We start from the raw sequence: 16,073 nt of genomic DNA, 5'->3' as shown, positions 1-16,073 counted from the left end.
TTTGGCAGCTCTACTCAGCCTCCTTAGCCGGCAGCCAAAAGACTAAGGGCGCAGCTGGAACGGAACAATGACAGAAGATGAAAGTTGCAAAAGCTCTGTCCAGGCTTCTTCTCTGAATCAATTTTCCAGGGTACAAGAGGAACAAGATGCGCTGGGATGGAAGGTAGTGCATCTTTCCTCTGACACCTGCCTTTGTTGCCATTATGGCCGAGCGCCCCTGAGCTCGCAGAGTGCGCACCTGTGCAGAGAACCCTGCGCGCCCGGGTTGCTGGAGACGCCGACGCGCCGCGGAGCCCGTTCCGCCAGGCACATGCGCACTGGCGACGCCCGGCCGGCGCCCTCAGTCTCCTCCTCCGCCGCCTCCCGGTTCCGCAGTCACTTCCTGCAGCTGTTTCCCTGTGGGTCCGGGTGCACTGACTTTGGAGTCAGCCTTCAGCTGTGGAGAGGGCTCGGCGGGGACCAGCTGAGAAAGTTGCGCTGAGGGAGGCGGGGTTGAACCGGGCTGAGCCAGGCGCCCTGGGAAGAAGCAGGCGGGCATTCCCGGGCGAACGCGTCGGTCACACACCCGGCGCGTCCCGGCGGTTCCGGTAAGTGCAGGCGACCGGGAGCCTCGGGGCGTTGAGGACGAGCCCAGGAGCCGCGGGGACTAGCGGTCCTTTTGGCTGCGGTCTTTCCACCTGTGCTGCACGTGACAGGCTTGTGCTGCTTTTATTTGTTTGTTTTTAAGCATTTCACGTGTTCTCTTTGGATATCTGGGCGTGCAGCTGCCTTGGCTTTGGCGCTGGCCCCCCGCCTCCTGGGAGACCGGGGATTCCATTTTTCGTGATGGCATCCTTAAGGGTTTGAGGTGCGTGTGTGCGTGCTCGCTTGTATGCATGCACATTTTAGGAATGTAAGGTAATTATACGTGGGCGATGCTGAAATATATGTAGCTTTGATTCAGATATGTAAATGGTGCCCTATGATTAGGCGCCGTCATAGCTGAGACTGGAAAACATTCGCCAAATCACCAAGGCCTCTTCTCCCCCCAGATTCCTGCGTTCTTTTGAGTCTTCCTTATATGATATATCTTGCCTCAGCTGATTATTTTTCTATTTTTCTCTCAGTCCTTCTGGCGTTATTCGTGATGACCTCTGAATAACGCTCACTGTCTTTCATTTCTAGAATTCCCAATTACAGACTTTGCTACTCTGCTGAGATGCCAGTAACCTGTCCCTTTATACTGTTCTCTTTCTTCTGTAGCTTTCTCCAAATGAGAAAGTGATTAGCTTTAAAACAGCATCTGAAAAGTAGGCCCCAGTCCAATCATGAAAACTGTGTTATGATCATTCCCTTTCTTTAAACAGGGTACACCGTGAAGCTTTGATTTTCTTTATTGTCCCCTCAGCCCCTTCCAAACTGGGACATTAACCACCATAAATCTTTAATTTATGCCACTTCAAGCGAATGGCTTTTATGATCTGAGGAATATTTATTTACATCAGCCCTTAAGTTAGTTTCTTTTAATCTAATGGCAGTAGTTGAATAGATGTGAGTCACATATGCTTTGGCCTTTATACCATCATTCATGCTCTCAGTTAGGGCTTGGATTTATTTCTTTAGATTTATATTTTATGCTAATTTTTATTTGCAAATGTAAGTAATACTTGATGTAATCATACATTGTTTTTGGAAGTTCACATTATTTTGATTGTTGAATATTACAAAAATAATATTGGATTATTGAGCTAGTCTTTAAAAATTGTAAAGATAAAATGCAATAATAGGTAAGTCTGTACTTGGTGAGCATACTTTCTTTTAATTCAGTAGATTTTATCACCTTTGGGCCTCCTGTACCTCTGTGCTTTGAGAAGGGCCTCTGATGGAAGTCTGTAGGCAACACTATGGGTGACACATGCTGCAATTTCCTCGAGTGAGAGTGAGCATTCATAAAGCAAGTCCAGACATGTCTAAACAATTGGTAGCATTTGATTTTCTGTTTATAGTGAATTTTTTTTTTTTAATCCAGGTGTTTTGACACCCTCCTCCACCATTTCTCTTCTGAACTGGTAGCTTGTTTATGACAATTTGGTATTAATATGTCTCTGTATAGGTAGTATGTGTAGTCTTTTAATATTATGTATTATAATCAGGTAAACGTTTTCGAAAAAGAGGTCTTTTGTCTTTTTGGTTTTTCTTTTAAAAATGCCCATGTATCTGTCTCTGCTTTCTGAATGTCTTTGCTTGATTAAATTGAGAGGAATAATGTGATTATAGAGAGCCTGACTTTTTAAGTGTTCTAAACCTGTATTGCTTTTCTTTATGTTCTCAGAGATGTGGACATCATATTTCTGCCTAAGAATAAAATAATATTGTTGTTTTTATAGATATTATGGTTAATGAGAAAGAAGTGTTGTTAAATACTGTGACTAATAATTTATGTACTTTTTAGCACATTATTTCTCCATTGCACTGATATTCTCTGCTGCCCCAAGACACTGAATTTAGTACAAAGGTTGTTACTTGATTGTGATTTCTATATGTTTGTACTTATTAAATTGGTAAAAGAGACTTTTAACTTATCAAAATTGACTTGCTTGATTTTATTAAATCTCTTGTTGTCATAAAATGTGCACATTTCTATTGTAGATGGCAAACTTCAGCGACTTAAAATAGCCATATTTTATTGACCAAGAAAAGAGGTTTTAATAATATTGAGAGAGTGGAAGGAATAGTGAATTTTGAAGTAAAGGTTTTAATTTGGGTTAATTAGAATCATGGGAACTGAAAGTGTGCACTGTGATTTATTTTGAGATACTCAGGGTTAGAAGATGCCATCTGGGTGGGAGGCAAGAGGAATCATGGATAAATTGAAGAGGGATTGGAACATATTGCACCTTTTCTGAGGGGAACAGAATAAAGACTATCGGTTATTTAATATGGGGAAAAAATAGCTGAAAGACTGAGGGAGTGGATTTATATTGTGGCTTGTTGTAGTGTGATCCATTACCTCATTGCACATTGACTTGATACATTGTTTTATTCAGGTAATTTACCTATAGAGGGAGAGAAAATATTCTCATTTTATAGGGGACTTGTGAATGTAGCCTAGGGCTGTATGAAGTGACGTCCTAAACTCAGGGGCCTACAGGGAGTGGGCAAGAAACATGAACACAGGTAGCAGGCTGAGTGGGGACTGAGGTGGCCTGCAGAAGGCAGGCTTCACTGCTGGGGAGAGTGCCTTTTAGCACTAATTAGCTCTTGTTGCCCATGTAGGGCTGGGTACCAAATGTTATCAAATTGTCTTTTTTATCAAGAAAAGCCACGAGTCTCTTGATTTTTAAATGCAAAACGAAACACTATATTGCAAACAGAACATGTCAATGGCTGCGTGACCCATGGACAATCTGCAACCTCTGCTGGGAGGAATCATTGGCTCAGCTCCTTAAGTATTAGTAGTTGATCAGAATGTATACTTTTTTTCCCCCCTAGAAGGTACACATTTATTTATTTTTGTCAAAAGGTAACTCTGAGTTATTAGACTTCCTTGATATTTTAGCTAGTTCTGGAAGTGCCTTAAGGATTATGAGAAGTAACACTCTTTTATTTCATTCTTTTTTTTTTTTCTTTCATATAATTTGGATGAAAGACTGGTTTGGATGGAAAGTAGACATTTGCTAAGGTTCTTAGCTGGTGGAATATTGTGTACGCATCATTATCAAGAGTGTTTAAGTGTAAGTGTACTTGATGGAAGGGGTCTGGACTAGGTGACCTCTGATGTCCATTTCAGCCATGTGATTTTTAGATTTAATTAGTCATGGATGCAATGCTATTAATGTTCATGGGCCAGAGAGACCACAGCTGGAGCTGTGCCAACCAAAACAAAGCCGAATCTATAAACCCCTTTTCAGTGGAGGAGCATCATGTCAATGTGTATTAACAGATGGGAAGTCTGCGAGGTGAGGCAGAAGTCCCAAAAATGGGTTGAAGAAGTGGGAAAATGGGTGAGGTGGTGTGGTCATTTACATTTCATATCGCTCAGGTCACATTTTTAACTGTGTTTCTGCTTTTGATTCAGATTTGAAGACCCGACTTCTCATACATTGGATTATGCCCAAGGCTTTTCTACCCAATGATCCTCTTGCAACACGCCGGGTTACCTCTGCCTAAGCGGCCCTCATCCTCTCCTCCTATGTCAGTGGCCGCCAGGTCTACAGGAACCTTGCAGCATTCGCCGCAGAAGCCTTTTGGGCAGGAGGCTTCCTTACCTCTGGCAGGGGAAGAAGAGTTACCTAAGGGAGGGGAGCAAGACTCTGCCCTGGAGGAGCTCTGTAAGCCCCTATACTGCAAACTCTGCAATGTCACCTTGAACTCAGCGCAGCAAGCCCAGGCTCATTATCAGGTAAGGGGAAAAAGGAAAATCAGGCATTTAGTGGGAGAACATTTTAAGGCTTTACACATTTCAGAATAGTCTCTCCTGATGTGCCTGGAGTAATCAAGGTAGCTTAGTGAACAACTCAGTATTAGTTTGTTTGACTAAAAGCATAATGTTTTCTACATTGAAAGAAAACATCATTTATTACAAAATGGGGTCTTAACCTCCTATACTTGGCTGTATGATGTTTGATAGCTTGTCTGTCGTTGTAAGCAAATGTATGCCATCTGTGTTGGTGAACAAACCTGACAGACCTTTGGTCCCCAGAAGAACAGGTATTTGACACATAATGTACAAACTCAATTCAGTGTCAAAATTGCTTGGAAGAATTAGTCTTATAAATAGTCTTCCCTCTAATACAGTTTGCATTGGTTCAAGGTAATGTCTGTCTATGAATCTTTGCTTTTAATTTCTGACTCTTCTTTTATGTCCTATCATGGCTAAGGACAACACAGGTATCTTCTGTAGTGAGAATAAAACGACATTTGAGTATTGAGCCTTACCCTTCATTTATAAGCAGCACACTCTGATTTCTTTTAGTCTGTCTTTGTGAACTGGTAATTGTTTTTTAAGGTTTAAAGCTTTCTCTTCCATGTAGAATAGCTAGTGGAAAAGACAGTTTTAAAGGACAAATACAAAATTAAATTTTGGCTAGAAAGGTACAGTATTTCTTTTTATTCTAGATTGTTGTCTGTTTAAAATCACATCATCTCCTTTTTTTTTTTTTTTTTTTTTTTTTTTTTTGGAGAAAAGAGACCTGAGAAGCAAGTGAGGCCAAATGCCATTGAGTGAAAGTGTGTCTTCTGGGTCATCATTGATTTGATTATTTATCCTCTCCATGAATATCTGCACTAATAAGTCAGTATGGTAGAAAGATGACTTACACAGGTAGTGCTTTTTATTATGCCACTGTAACTTCTACTGACTTCAGGTTTTTATTTACTCTATGTGTAAGTCTTTTTTATTTTGATCCTCAAGACTTTGTGATTGTACATCAGTATTTTGATGGTGTGTTGTTTTCTCTGGGATTTAGGGGAAGATATAATGTGTTGCTTCCCTGAAGTTCCCTTTGTTGGGGTTTGTTTTTCCCTCAGGTGCAAAGGGTTGACTTAATCAGATCTCTCAGATCTTGGCACATGTCATCCTTGGTTCATAAAGGCATCTTCTGGTTCTATAATGACAAATTTCCCCCTTTCCCCAATCCCTGCTCTCATTCCCTCTGGGTACCACTTTCCACCACAATGGTTTGATGCAGGGTCTCCCTTTACCTGTTTTATCATTCAGGTGGATGAATGATAAAACAGGTCTGTTAGGATGATCCATCTAAAACCCAAAACAGCAGTGTTTGTTTTCCTCTCCATTCATTCCTGTGGAAATGTTCAGTTTTGTAGCCTAAGACTTTGAAAAATCAAACCTGTGTTTTAAACTTTTGATTTTTAGCTGTATCAAGTCCCTAATAAATCATTAACTTGGACGCAAACCCACTTGTGTGCTCTTTAAAGAAGAACGGTCTACTTTTAGGAGGTAAAACTCTTGGGCAATGTGTAATTTAGTATGTGTGCATGGATTATACTGATACCTTCTGCTTTTTTTCCCTCCTGATACCACTTTGTGTCCCTGTAGAAATCAGTGGATGCTTTTAGTTATGCATAGAGAGAATTCAGTTTGAACAGGGTCATTGAAGTATAAGGCTTAAAGTTGATAGGAAACAGAGTCAGCATTTACTTAGTTTTTAAAAAAAAAATTTTACATTTGTGAGCGTGCTCTGAACTTGTTAATTGCAGCTCTATCAGTCATACAGTGAATGCATAAATTAGAAAATGTAAGAAAAGGGCAATAAAACTTGGGTAAGTTTCTCAATAATCAGAATTATTAAGTGGAAAAATTGGAAGAGAAGGGACAGTCTGTTGTAGGGGACAATGTAGGCAGCCAAAATCTAGGGTAAACAGAGTAAAGAAGTAGCAAGTGGGTATTAAGAAAGTGGAGCCTAATAGAAAATGTAAAGTGTGGCTGTAATACTAGCATAATTCTAAGAGCTTAGAAGCAAATATTTGAATGAAACCAATGCTATTGGTAATTTTTAAAGAGGAGGAGAGGGCGAGCAGTTTCATTAGGAGAGCAGAAAAGAAAGCTAATCTTAGAAGTGAGATCTGGATTTCAACAAGACAAAAATGCTCAAAATGAGAGAATGTAGATCAAAGGGAATCAGAATAATAAATAAGGAAAGCATGAACCTAACCTAGGTGGGTGAAATCAATATAGAAGGAAAGCATAGACATGTTAGCCTGAAAGATGCGGCAAAGACTAAACAAAGGGTATGTAAACAAGCAGTGATTCTGAAAGGTTTCTTTAACATTTGTAATACTGGTTTGGTGGTGATGAACTCCTGCAGCTTTTTCTTTTTCAGCTCTTTATCTGTCCTTTGATTCTAAATGGTAGCTTTACTGGGAAGAGTAATCTTGGTTGTAGGTCCTTGCTTCTCATCACTTTGAATGTTTCATGCCAATCCCTTCTGTACTGTAAAGTTCCTGTTGAGAAATCAGCTAACAGTCATATGGGGGGGCTCCCTTGTAGGTAACTAATTGCTTTTGCAGCTTTCAATATTCTCTCTTTGTCTTTACCCTTTGACATTTTAATTATGATGTGTCTAAGTGTGGGCCTCTTTGAGTTCATGTTGTTTGGGACTCTCTGATTTTCTTGGACTTGTAGGACTCTTTCCTTCACAAGGTTAGGGAAGTTTTCAGTCATTATTTCTTCAAATAGGTTTTCAATCCCTTGCTCTCTCCTTCTCCTGATACCGCTATGATTTGAATGTTGTTGCCAGAGGTCACTTAAACTGTCCTCATTTTTAAAATTCTTTTTTCTTTTGTTCTAGTTGGGTGTTTTCTACTACCTTACTTCCAAATTGTTGGTTTCATCCTCTGTATCTTCTTACCTGCTGTTGATTCCAAATAGTGTATTCTTCATTTCAGTCTTCATTCCTGACTGGTTCTTTTACAAAGAAGAAAAAAAATAAAAAAATATTAAAACAGTATCACAAATTAAAAAAAAATCACTGACAAAGGCAAACACATAATAAAAACACTTGATCAGTCTACACTAAAGCTAGTACAAAGGTTAAAAGGCAAAACATGTAGGGAGATTTGTGTAAAACAACAGTAAATTAAGGGGTACACAGAAACATAAACACTAAAGAAGGAAAAAATGACAAAAACATAAATGTGGAGGGGGTAAGTAAAAATGGTAGTGATTATAGAATGTGTTCGATCTTAAGCAACCATCAACTTAAAATAGATGGCAGTAAACATAGCTTGGTATACATGAATCATATGGTGACCACAAACCAAAAATCTACAAGAAATACACAAGAAATAAAGAGGAAGGAATCCAAACACAATACCACAGAAAGTCATCAACATACAAAAGAGGAGAGTAAAAGAGTGAGAAAGAACTGTGAAGAACTACAAAACAATCAGAACAATAAAATGATAGTAACTACATACCAATCCATAATTTCTTTAAATGTAAATGGATTAATTGGTCCACTCAAAAGATGACTGGATAAAGAAGATATGGTGTATGGAGTATTATTACTCAGCCACAAAAAAGAATAAGTCTTACTGTTCGTGACAATGTGGATGGACTTAGAGGGTATATGCTAAGGGAAATAAGTCAGACAGAGGAAGATAAATACTCTATGATTTCACTTACATGTAGAGTCTTAAAGAAAAAAAAAAAAAGACAAACCAAACTGACAGATACAGAGAACAAACTGATGGTTACCAGATTGAGGGAGTAGGGGGCGCTTGGGAAACTGGGTGAAAAACGTGAAGGGATTAAGAAGTACAAACTGTCAGTTACGCCGTAGTCATGGGGATGTTAACTGCAGCTTAGGGAAGATAATCAGTAATATTATAATAAGTATAAATGATGTCAGGTAGATGCAAGACTTATCTGGGGATCACTTTGTAAGGTATATAAATGTTTAATCACTATGTTGTACATCTGAAACTAATACAGTATCAAATGTCAACTATAATTTAAAAATAAAAAAATAAAAAAAATCAACTGAAAAAAAGACAGGCAGTGATTAAAAGAGGCTACTAAAGGCAAGGGAAAGACCAATGAGTGAGGCTTACCAGAATTAGGAATGGGCAGAATGGCAGGGGTTGTAGACTAATAAAACAAAGTGGTTGAGAGATGATGAAAGTAAATTTTTATTTAAACTCTAAAAACCTGCTTTATAATTTTTAATATAGAGTGATACCAAGACTGCAATTATTTATTTCAGTTATGTGTGAGCGGAAAGGGGTCAGTGGTAGTTTGTTTATAAGCTAGAAACACATTGTGAAGTGACAAGTCATTGTGATTACATTACTCAAAATGTTCTAGTTAGTTGATGCCACTGTTGAAATCACAAAGTTTCAAATTGCCCAGGGTATTGTAAACAATCCTCAGTCTGGTTCGAACAATGTTACACTGAAGTCTGACTGTATCATGTTCCAGTAATCCAGGACGCACAATGAAAACTGATCAATAAATACTTCCCTTTAAGATCACTACCATCTTTCCCTGACATCCTGATGTTCCCAAGCTGAGGCTGCCTTAGCAATACCATGTGTGTCTGTTGCCACCACAGATTTAGTTTTATTTCCAGAACCTTTTAAACTGGTCAGTCTCCTTTAAAATCCTTCTAGTTGTTTTATTTTTAATGAGGTTACATGTTTTTGCAGTCTCAAAATTATGGCTTTAATTATACCTTAGTTTAAAGTAAAACCTTTGAGCCTGGCTGGAGTGGCTCAGTGGATTGCCTGGCTTGTGAATCGAAAAGTTGCTGGTTCGATTCCCTGTCATGTCACATGTCTGGGTTGCAGGCCAGGTCCCCATTTGGGGGCGTGTGAGAGTCAACCAACTGATGTTCCTCTCCCACATCTATGTTTCTTTCCCTCTTTTTCTCCCTCCCTTCCCCTCTCACTGAAAATAAGTAAATATATAAAATCTTAAAAAAAAACCTTTGGAGGAAAAAACATGTCTTCATTATATTAAAATCTGCAGGCTTCAGGTTACTTAGGGCAAGCCTCTCATGGAGTAAATGCAATACTGTTTCAGCAGCATAAATGCCTAGAAGAAGAACCACTTTAGAATGGAAGGTATTTAATAGAAATTTTAAAAAGCAAAAAGCATGGGTAAATTTTGCTAAGGCAACCACAGTTTAAAAGAAGGTCAACCAATTTATCTTCTAATTTGTACATTCATTTGAAAAAGTAATAGTTACTCAAAGTACACTTCTAAACTTTGTCATCAACATCAGTTTCTTTTTGTAATATTTAGTTGCCAAATGACCTATCATATTAGGTTAATTAAAAAGAGAGGACACAGTTAAAAAAGTAGTTTTAGCATTATGATGCTGAATGCTGTGATCATAATTCATAGTTCAGAGAGTGTAATTGAGTGTTATCCCCAAATTTAAAGTGCTGATTTAGGCACATTTTAACATTGATCACTCAGATTTGGGTGGCATGATCAGCAACTTTAATCTCAGCTAGTTTTTATGTTTTCAGAATTCTCCCATCTCATTGTTTTCCAAATGAATTTGCAGTGGCCTGAGATAGTCAAAATTCACTTTCCATGAACCTGCTGTTAGCTGGATCTCACCAGCTTCCTGCCTCCCCCCATCCAGGTCCACCGCTACCTGTTTTCTTATTTCTAAATAATAGATATCTCTTCTGTGCAAGGCTTATTCTTCATCCTGTACTCTGGATTTCATCACCTGTCATCACCTTTTTGCCTCGATCAAATTAAAATCATCCTTCAGCATTTTTTTTCCCGTACATGTAAAAGTAGCAACAACAACCTTCCCTTTCCTTTTAATCCCTTTTGTTAGCATCTTTTCTCTTCATCTCACCTGTTCTTAGAGTTTTGCTGGGTATAATTATCCTCTTTGGGTCTTCATTTCCCATTCATTCCCCAGCCTACTGCACTCTCGTTTTCATTCCAGTGTTCTGCTGAAATGGTCCTTTCCACAGTCACCTCTGATCTTGTAGCCAAACCTAGCATTTTTTCACTGGACCTCTTTGTAGCATTTGCCACTGATAATTGGCCTCCTTAGAAATACTTAAAAGATATTTCACTCAAAATAATGTCTTAGATAAAAGCACTTATAATAAAAAGCTATAATCATGTGTTGTTCCCTTTTCACCCATCCCCTACGTTTCTTCTCTATTCTCCTTTCTACCTCTGTTAGTTCTCAGCTGATACAGTGAGTCCATTTCTGAGTGTGTGGCCTACAAGGAAGGTTCCTTCTTAAGTAGAATGCCTTTTCAGTAGTTATTGTTTGTCTTTACACTATAAAATGCGAGTACGTTATACCTAGAAAATTTGGAAAATTTAGAGAAGTAGAAGAGATCAGATCTTCATAAGAAGTAAAGTGATGATAACCTTTCATCTCAGTGGTGTGTGTTTCAGGGCCCTACCTTTTGCATTTCTCTCTAAAACACAATATCTGATTTCCTTCTCTCCTATGTTCAATCTTGTGTGCTGTACTGTGGGGCTAATGAGAAATAGCACCTCTTCTGTATCTCAGAAATGGAGTTTCTCTTCTCTCAGTTTTTATGAAGGAGATGTTATCAAGTATGTCCTGCTGGGAGGCTGCCCCTCTCCTCCCCTCCCCTCCCCAACACCCCCCCCATCCCCCCCTTTTATTGAATTTATTGGGATGACACTGGTTAACAAAATTATACAGGTGTCAGGTGCACAATTCTACAACACATCATCTGTACACTGTATTGTGTGTTCGCCACCCCAAGTCAAGTCTCTGCCCATCACCATCCATCCCCTCTATATCCTCCTCTAACTCTCTTGTCCACGTCAATGAGTTTACCCTCTTTTTTCTCTTTTGCTTAATCCCTCCACCAATCTCCCCCTCCCAGCCGTCGGCTTGCTGTCTCTGAGTCTGTCTCTATTTTTGCTTGTTAGTTCATTTTGTTCACTAGATTCCACATGAGTGAAATAATATGGTATTTGTCTTTCTCTGACTGGCTTATTTCACTTAGCATAATGTTCTCCAGGTCCATGCTGTTGCAAAGGGTGAAATTTCCTTTTTTTTTTTTTTTACATGGCCAAGTAGTATTCCCTTGTGTGAATGTATTTTTCTTTGCTTTTTATACTCCTGTAATTTTTGAAGAGCTTTTCTGTAGAATGTTCCAATTTGGGTTTCCTTGTGATTTAATTCATGTTGCAGTTTTATTTTGTTTCATTTTGATTTTTTTGGCAAGAATACCAGAGATATGATACTATGTCCTTTCCAATGCATCATATTGGGAGGGACATATGTGCATATTTTATATCACTGGTGCTGTTGACTTTGATAATTGGATAAGGGGGTGCCTGTCAAGATTCTCCTTTGTAAAGGTACCATTTTTTTGTCTTGTGCTTAATAAATATCATGTGGGGAGATACTTTGAGACTTTGGATATTTTATTTCTCATCATATTACACTCAAAGCTTTTAGCATTCATTGATGATTTTTTTCTGCAGGAATTACTACTGTGGTGTTTGCCAAATGGTGATTATTTTCTTCCTTGTTTTAATCATTCTTTCTACATTTATTAGTTGGAATTTTCTTTTAAGGAATTTTTCTTTTCTTTTTTTCCTTTCTCCTATCTAGATATCTTTCTAATCATTTGTTTATATCACTGTGGATTTATGGACTCTTATTTTATTCTGTGGGTATAATCTCTTACTATTGTTATTTACTTTGATATTTATTTATTTATTTTTAAATATTTTAGACAAAAGGAAAGGGAGGGAGAGAAGCATCAATGTGGGTTGTCTCTCGCGCGCCCCCTACTGGGGACCTGGCCAGCAATCTAGGCATGTGCCCTGATCAGGAATTGAACCTTCGAGCCTTTGGTTCACAGGCTGGTGCTCAGTCCACTGAGTCACACCAGCCAGGGCTATTTTGATATTTAAATTGTCCCAGAGTTGACCAGTATGAGTTCTTTCAAGCTAGTGCCTGTGTCCCTTTGACATGTCCCTGTAATTTTTTGCATACTTCTTTACTTTTTGGCAATATAAAATAGTCCAGAATTTTGTTGTACTTCCCTTATGCCAGCCATTTCTTCAAGGAGCCAGATTTTCTTTACTGGAGAATGGTATTTAGAAAACAAAACCTCAGTGCAAGGCATGCTTTTTGGTACTGGGGTTTTATTGTTTCTAGATCCTCTCAGTGTCAGAGCTAGTAATATATATGTGTATATATAAACACACTTATAGTTATCTGTACATACATTAAAAAGTGAATTCAGGCTGATACTTTCACTGTCTTTAGGTCAAGACAGTGTTCATTCTAACCTTTCATCTTTTCTTAATTTTTAACTATGTTCGCTGATAGTGAGAAACCCGAGTTTATCCACAAAACACTCTCACTCACCCTCTCTCCCTCCCTCCCATTCTCTCTCATTACTCTTCAGTATCTCTGTGAAAAACAAGCCTACTAACCAGATACCTGGTTTGCCTTTTCAGTATTAACTTTTGGACAATTTAAGACAATTTTAGACAATTATAGTCTCAAATATTAGGTCTGCTTGATTGTTTTATGTCTTCAGGAACTCCAGTTTTTTGTAAGTCATTCCTTTTTCTATTTCCATTGCTCTTTCTCTGACCCTTTAAAATTTTTCTTTATATTATTTTTGTTTTCTTGATAAATAAAAATGATTTTCAGAAAACTTTAAAAAAAATCTGTGCCTCTTATTATTGTACATTTTCATTTGTGTCTGTTCTTCTTTGGTACTTGTATTTACTCCTTATTTTTGACATAATTCTCTTTTGTTTCCCTGAGTATAATTACTCTACTTTTTATTTCTCACTATGTTTTGCCCATTTTTCTCTGTACATTTTGAATTCCTGATTCACAGTTAATTTTTAATATCCCCAAATTCTTGTTTAAGTCAATTTGGAGTGTTTTCTTAATGGTTTTCTCCAGGTTGGCTTTTTTTGGGGGGGAGGTGTCCATTTGCTGAGGTGTGTTGATTTTTTTGGTAGTAATTTTGTATAGATTTGATTAGTTTTCATCTCTTCATTTTGTGAATTTTGGGTGGCTTATGAGATCGTTAATTCATTGGAAGCCTCTTTTATCACTGCAGCAAAGTCCATTCTTTCATAATTTTTCTTTTTCTTTTTTTTTGGTGTTCAGGGGAGGGTTTGTATGTCCTCCAGTTTTGGTTTTGTTCTTTTTGTCTTGCAGGATGCTGGCTTTTCCTGTTTTGTTTTTTCTCCCCCTTCACCTCCCATTTGCAAAAGGGGGACTTTCCTTTCTGCCTTTTTCTCCTCCAGAAGCCACTTTGATGATAGCCACTTTGGGTCATTTGTGCATTCAAGCTGCTTCCCAGCAGTCAGTGACTGGGTCATACTTTAGAGTTTACAAACTTAGAGGCCTTACATTTCCCAGTGGTAGTTATAAAGCAATTTTAGGTGTTTTTGCTAGCTCCCTCTTTTGCAGTTTCTGTTAGCGTGTTCTTGCTTGCTGTGAAGGCTTGTGGCAGGTGCATGAGTGATTGTTCACTGAGATTTGATGTTCTTTTTTTTTACCTACAGTTATTTTGAAGTGTGGATGTTCTGTGGTGTCTGGTTACATGGAGGGCATGAGTTATGTGTAGTTTTATTTTTCTTTTCGTTCTGTGTTTGTAGAGGATATGTGTGGAGATGGAAATCTAGGTAGTGGCTACCCAACTATTGTGAAGCTCTTGGTCAAGTTTTTAACTCTGAGCTTAGTTTCTTCATATGTGAAATGGGAATAATAATTGACAGAAATATGGGAATACATAGTTGACAGAAACTTCGTGGAGGTTAAATGAGGTAATATTTATGAATTGTTTAGAACAGTATCAGTCACGTAAGTGCTCAGAAAATTTTAGTTGCCATTCTTATCATTATGTTGTGGATGCAGCATTGGCCTGAATAGTACTGTGGGTACTGCTTTGAAAATAAAATACCGGATAGTATCTAAAGTTGACCACTCCCTTAGTACTGTGTACCTCATCTTCTTCCGCCTTTTCATTGGCCTGTGCTCCTGTTCTAGCTTCTGCATCATCTCTGCTGTTTTTTGTTTCTGGCTTCCTCTTGTTGTCATGCAAAGTAGGTTAAATAAAGCCCATCTTTAAAAATATCTTTCACTGATCCATTTCCCCCTCTAACTTTATACCCTATTTCCCCTATTTCTCTCTTCCCTGTCATAGTTGAACTCTTCTAAAAAGTTGCCTATACTGATTGTCTCCATTTTCACATCTCCCATTGTCTCCTGAAGCTACTTACATAATTTTTATTCCCCCACTACTCTACTGAAGTGGTTCTTACCAAAGTTACTCTTGACCGCTATCTTTTCAAATCCAAGCATTAATTTCTGTGTCTTGACACCACGGTAGCATTTGACCCGGTGAACCATTCCCTCTTTGGTTATTGTTTTAAATGATTAGGTCCTTCAGACATTAAAAAAAGTACTAAAATAATATTATGCAGATGTGTATTTGCAAGCTAATGTAAAGAGTGACAATTATCATCACTTGGAGCCTCCCCGCCCACTAAATCCATTCCCAATTTTCTCCTTTCCTAAGCTCCCAGATGTAGCCACTACACCAAATTGGTATTTCTTGTACCACACTTGTTTTGTACTTTGCTGCATATGTGTTTTCCTATATAATATGCAGTGATTTTTTTCATGTTTTTGACCTGCATAGTGGAAAAATTATTCTTAAATATTTTTTTCTGCAACTTATTCTTTTTATTTAACATTTTGTTATGAAAATCATTCATGTTGTCATCTGTGACCCTAGGATGTTTATTTTCACTGTGCATGTAGTGTTCTATTTTATCAGTAGACTGCAGTTTATCCATTATGTGGTAGATGGACACTTAAGTTATTTCCACTTTTCAGTTGTTACAAACAGTCCTCTAGAAGCATTCTTATAAAAATCTCCTCAGATGTTTCTGTTCGATAAATACCTAGAAGTAGAGTTCCTGGGTTATAATTTATTAAACTAGACTCTTCTTTTGAATCACCTTGTTATAGGTTTCCATGATACTGCATTTGTTTGATTTTCATCTTACTTCTTAGGCCAAACAGTCTTATCTCATTTTCTGGATCCTCATTCTCTACTATACTCTGTTTTAGTGTCCTGGGGATTTGTCTTTGGCCCTCTTCTCTATATTCCCAGCTTCTAGCTTCGAATTACTGTAAATTATCCTCCATGCTGATCCCAGGATAATCTTTATCAGGTGAAATCCAATCACTTTACTACTTTGCTTAAAGTTCTTTAGAGGTCCCTTGTTTCCTCTAAAGTTGTTTGATCCCCATGTGTATCTCTACTCCTACATCTTCTCTAAAGGATCTTGAAGACCATACCTCCAGCTGGCTGGGCCTTTGCTCAGGCTATTCCCTCTGTTCACGATTTTCTTTCCCCTCATCTTTTCTTTAATTAAGATTTTTAATTTATTTTTATTTTTAGACAGGGGAAGGGAGGGAAAAAGAGAGGGAGAGAAACGTCAGTGTGTGGTTGCCCCTTGTGCACTCTGAACTGAGGACCTGGCCTGCAACCCAGGCCCGTGCTCTAACTGGGAATCAAATGGGACACCTTTTAGTTTGCAGGCGGGCACTCACAGTACA

At 38.2% G+C, this 16,073-nt stretch overlaps 1 protein-coding gene across 2 annotated transcripts in view; it reads left to right on the top strand.

The window, feature by feature from the left end:
* The first annotated feature begins 382 nt into the window (after positions 1-382).
* ZMAT3 (zinc finger matrin-type 3) overlaps positions 383-16,073 on the top strand; it is a 29,522-nt gene continuing 13,831 nt past the window's right edge. For both annotated transcript variants that reach the window (XM_054580713.1, XM_054580712.1), the window contains exons 1-2: positions 383-587; positions 4,058-4,381. In XM_054580713.1, the coding sequence (XP_054436688.1) occupies positions 4,112-4,381 (270 nt within the window). In that variant the 5' untranslated portion in view covers positions 383-587; positions 4,058-4,111. The remainder of the gene's footprint in view (positions 588-4,057; positions 4,382-16,073) is intronic.

This window comes from Pteronotus mesoamericanus, unplaced genomic scaffold, assembly GCF_021234165.1.
Source record: "Pteronotus mesoamericanus isolate MK-2021 breed Mesoamerican mustached bat unplaced genomic scaffold, CSHL_Meso_final contig_116, whole genome shotgun sequence".
NCBI classification, from domain to species: Eukaryota; Metazoa; Chordata; class Mammalia; order Chiroptera; family Mormoopidae; genus Pteronotus; species Pteronotus mesoamericanus.
Note: the sequence above shows the minus strand (reverse complement) of the source record. Positions and strands in the feature narration are given on the sequence as shown.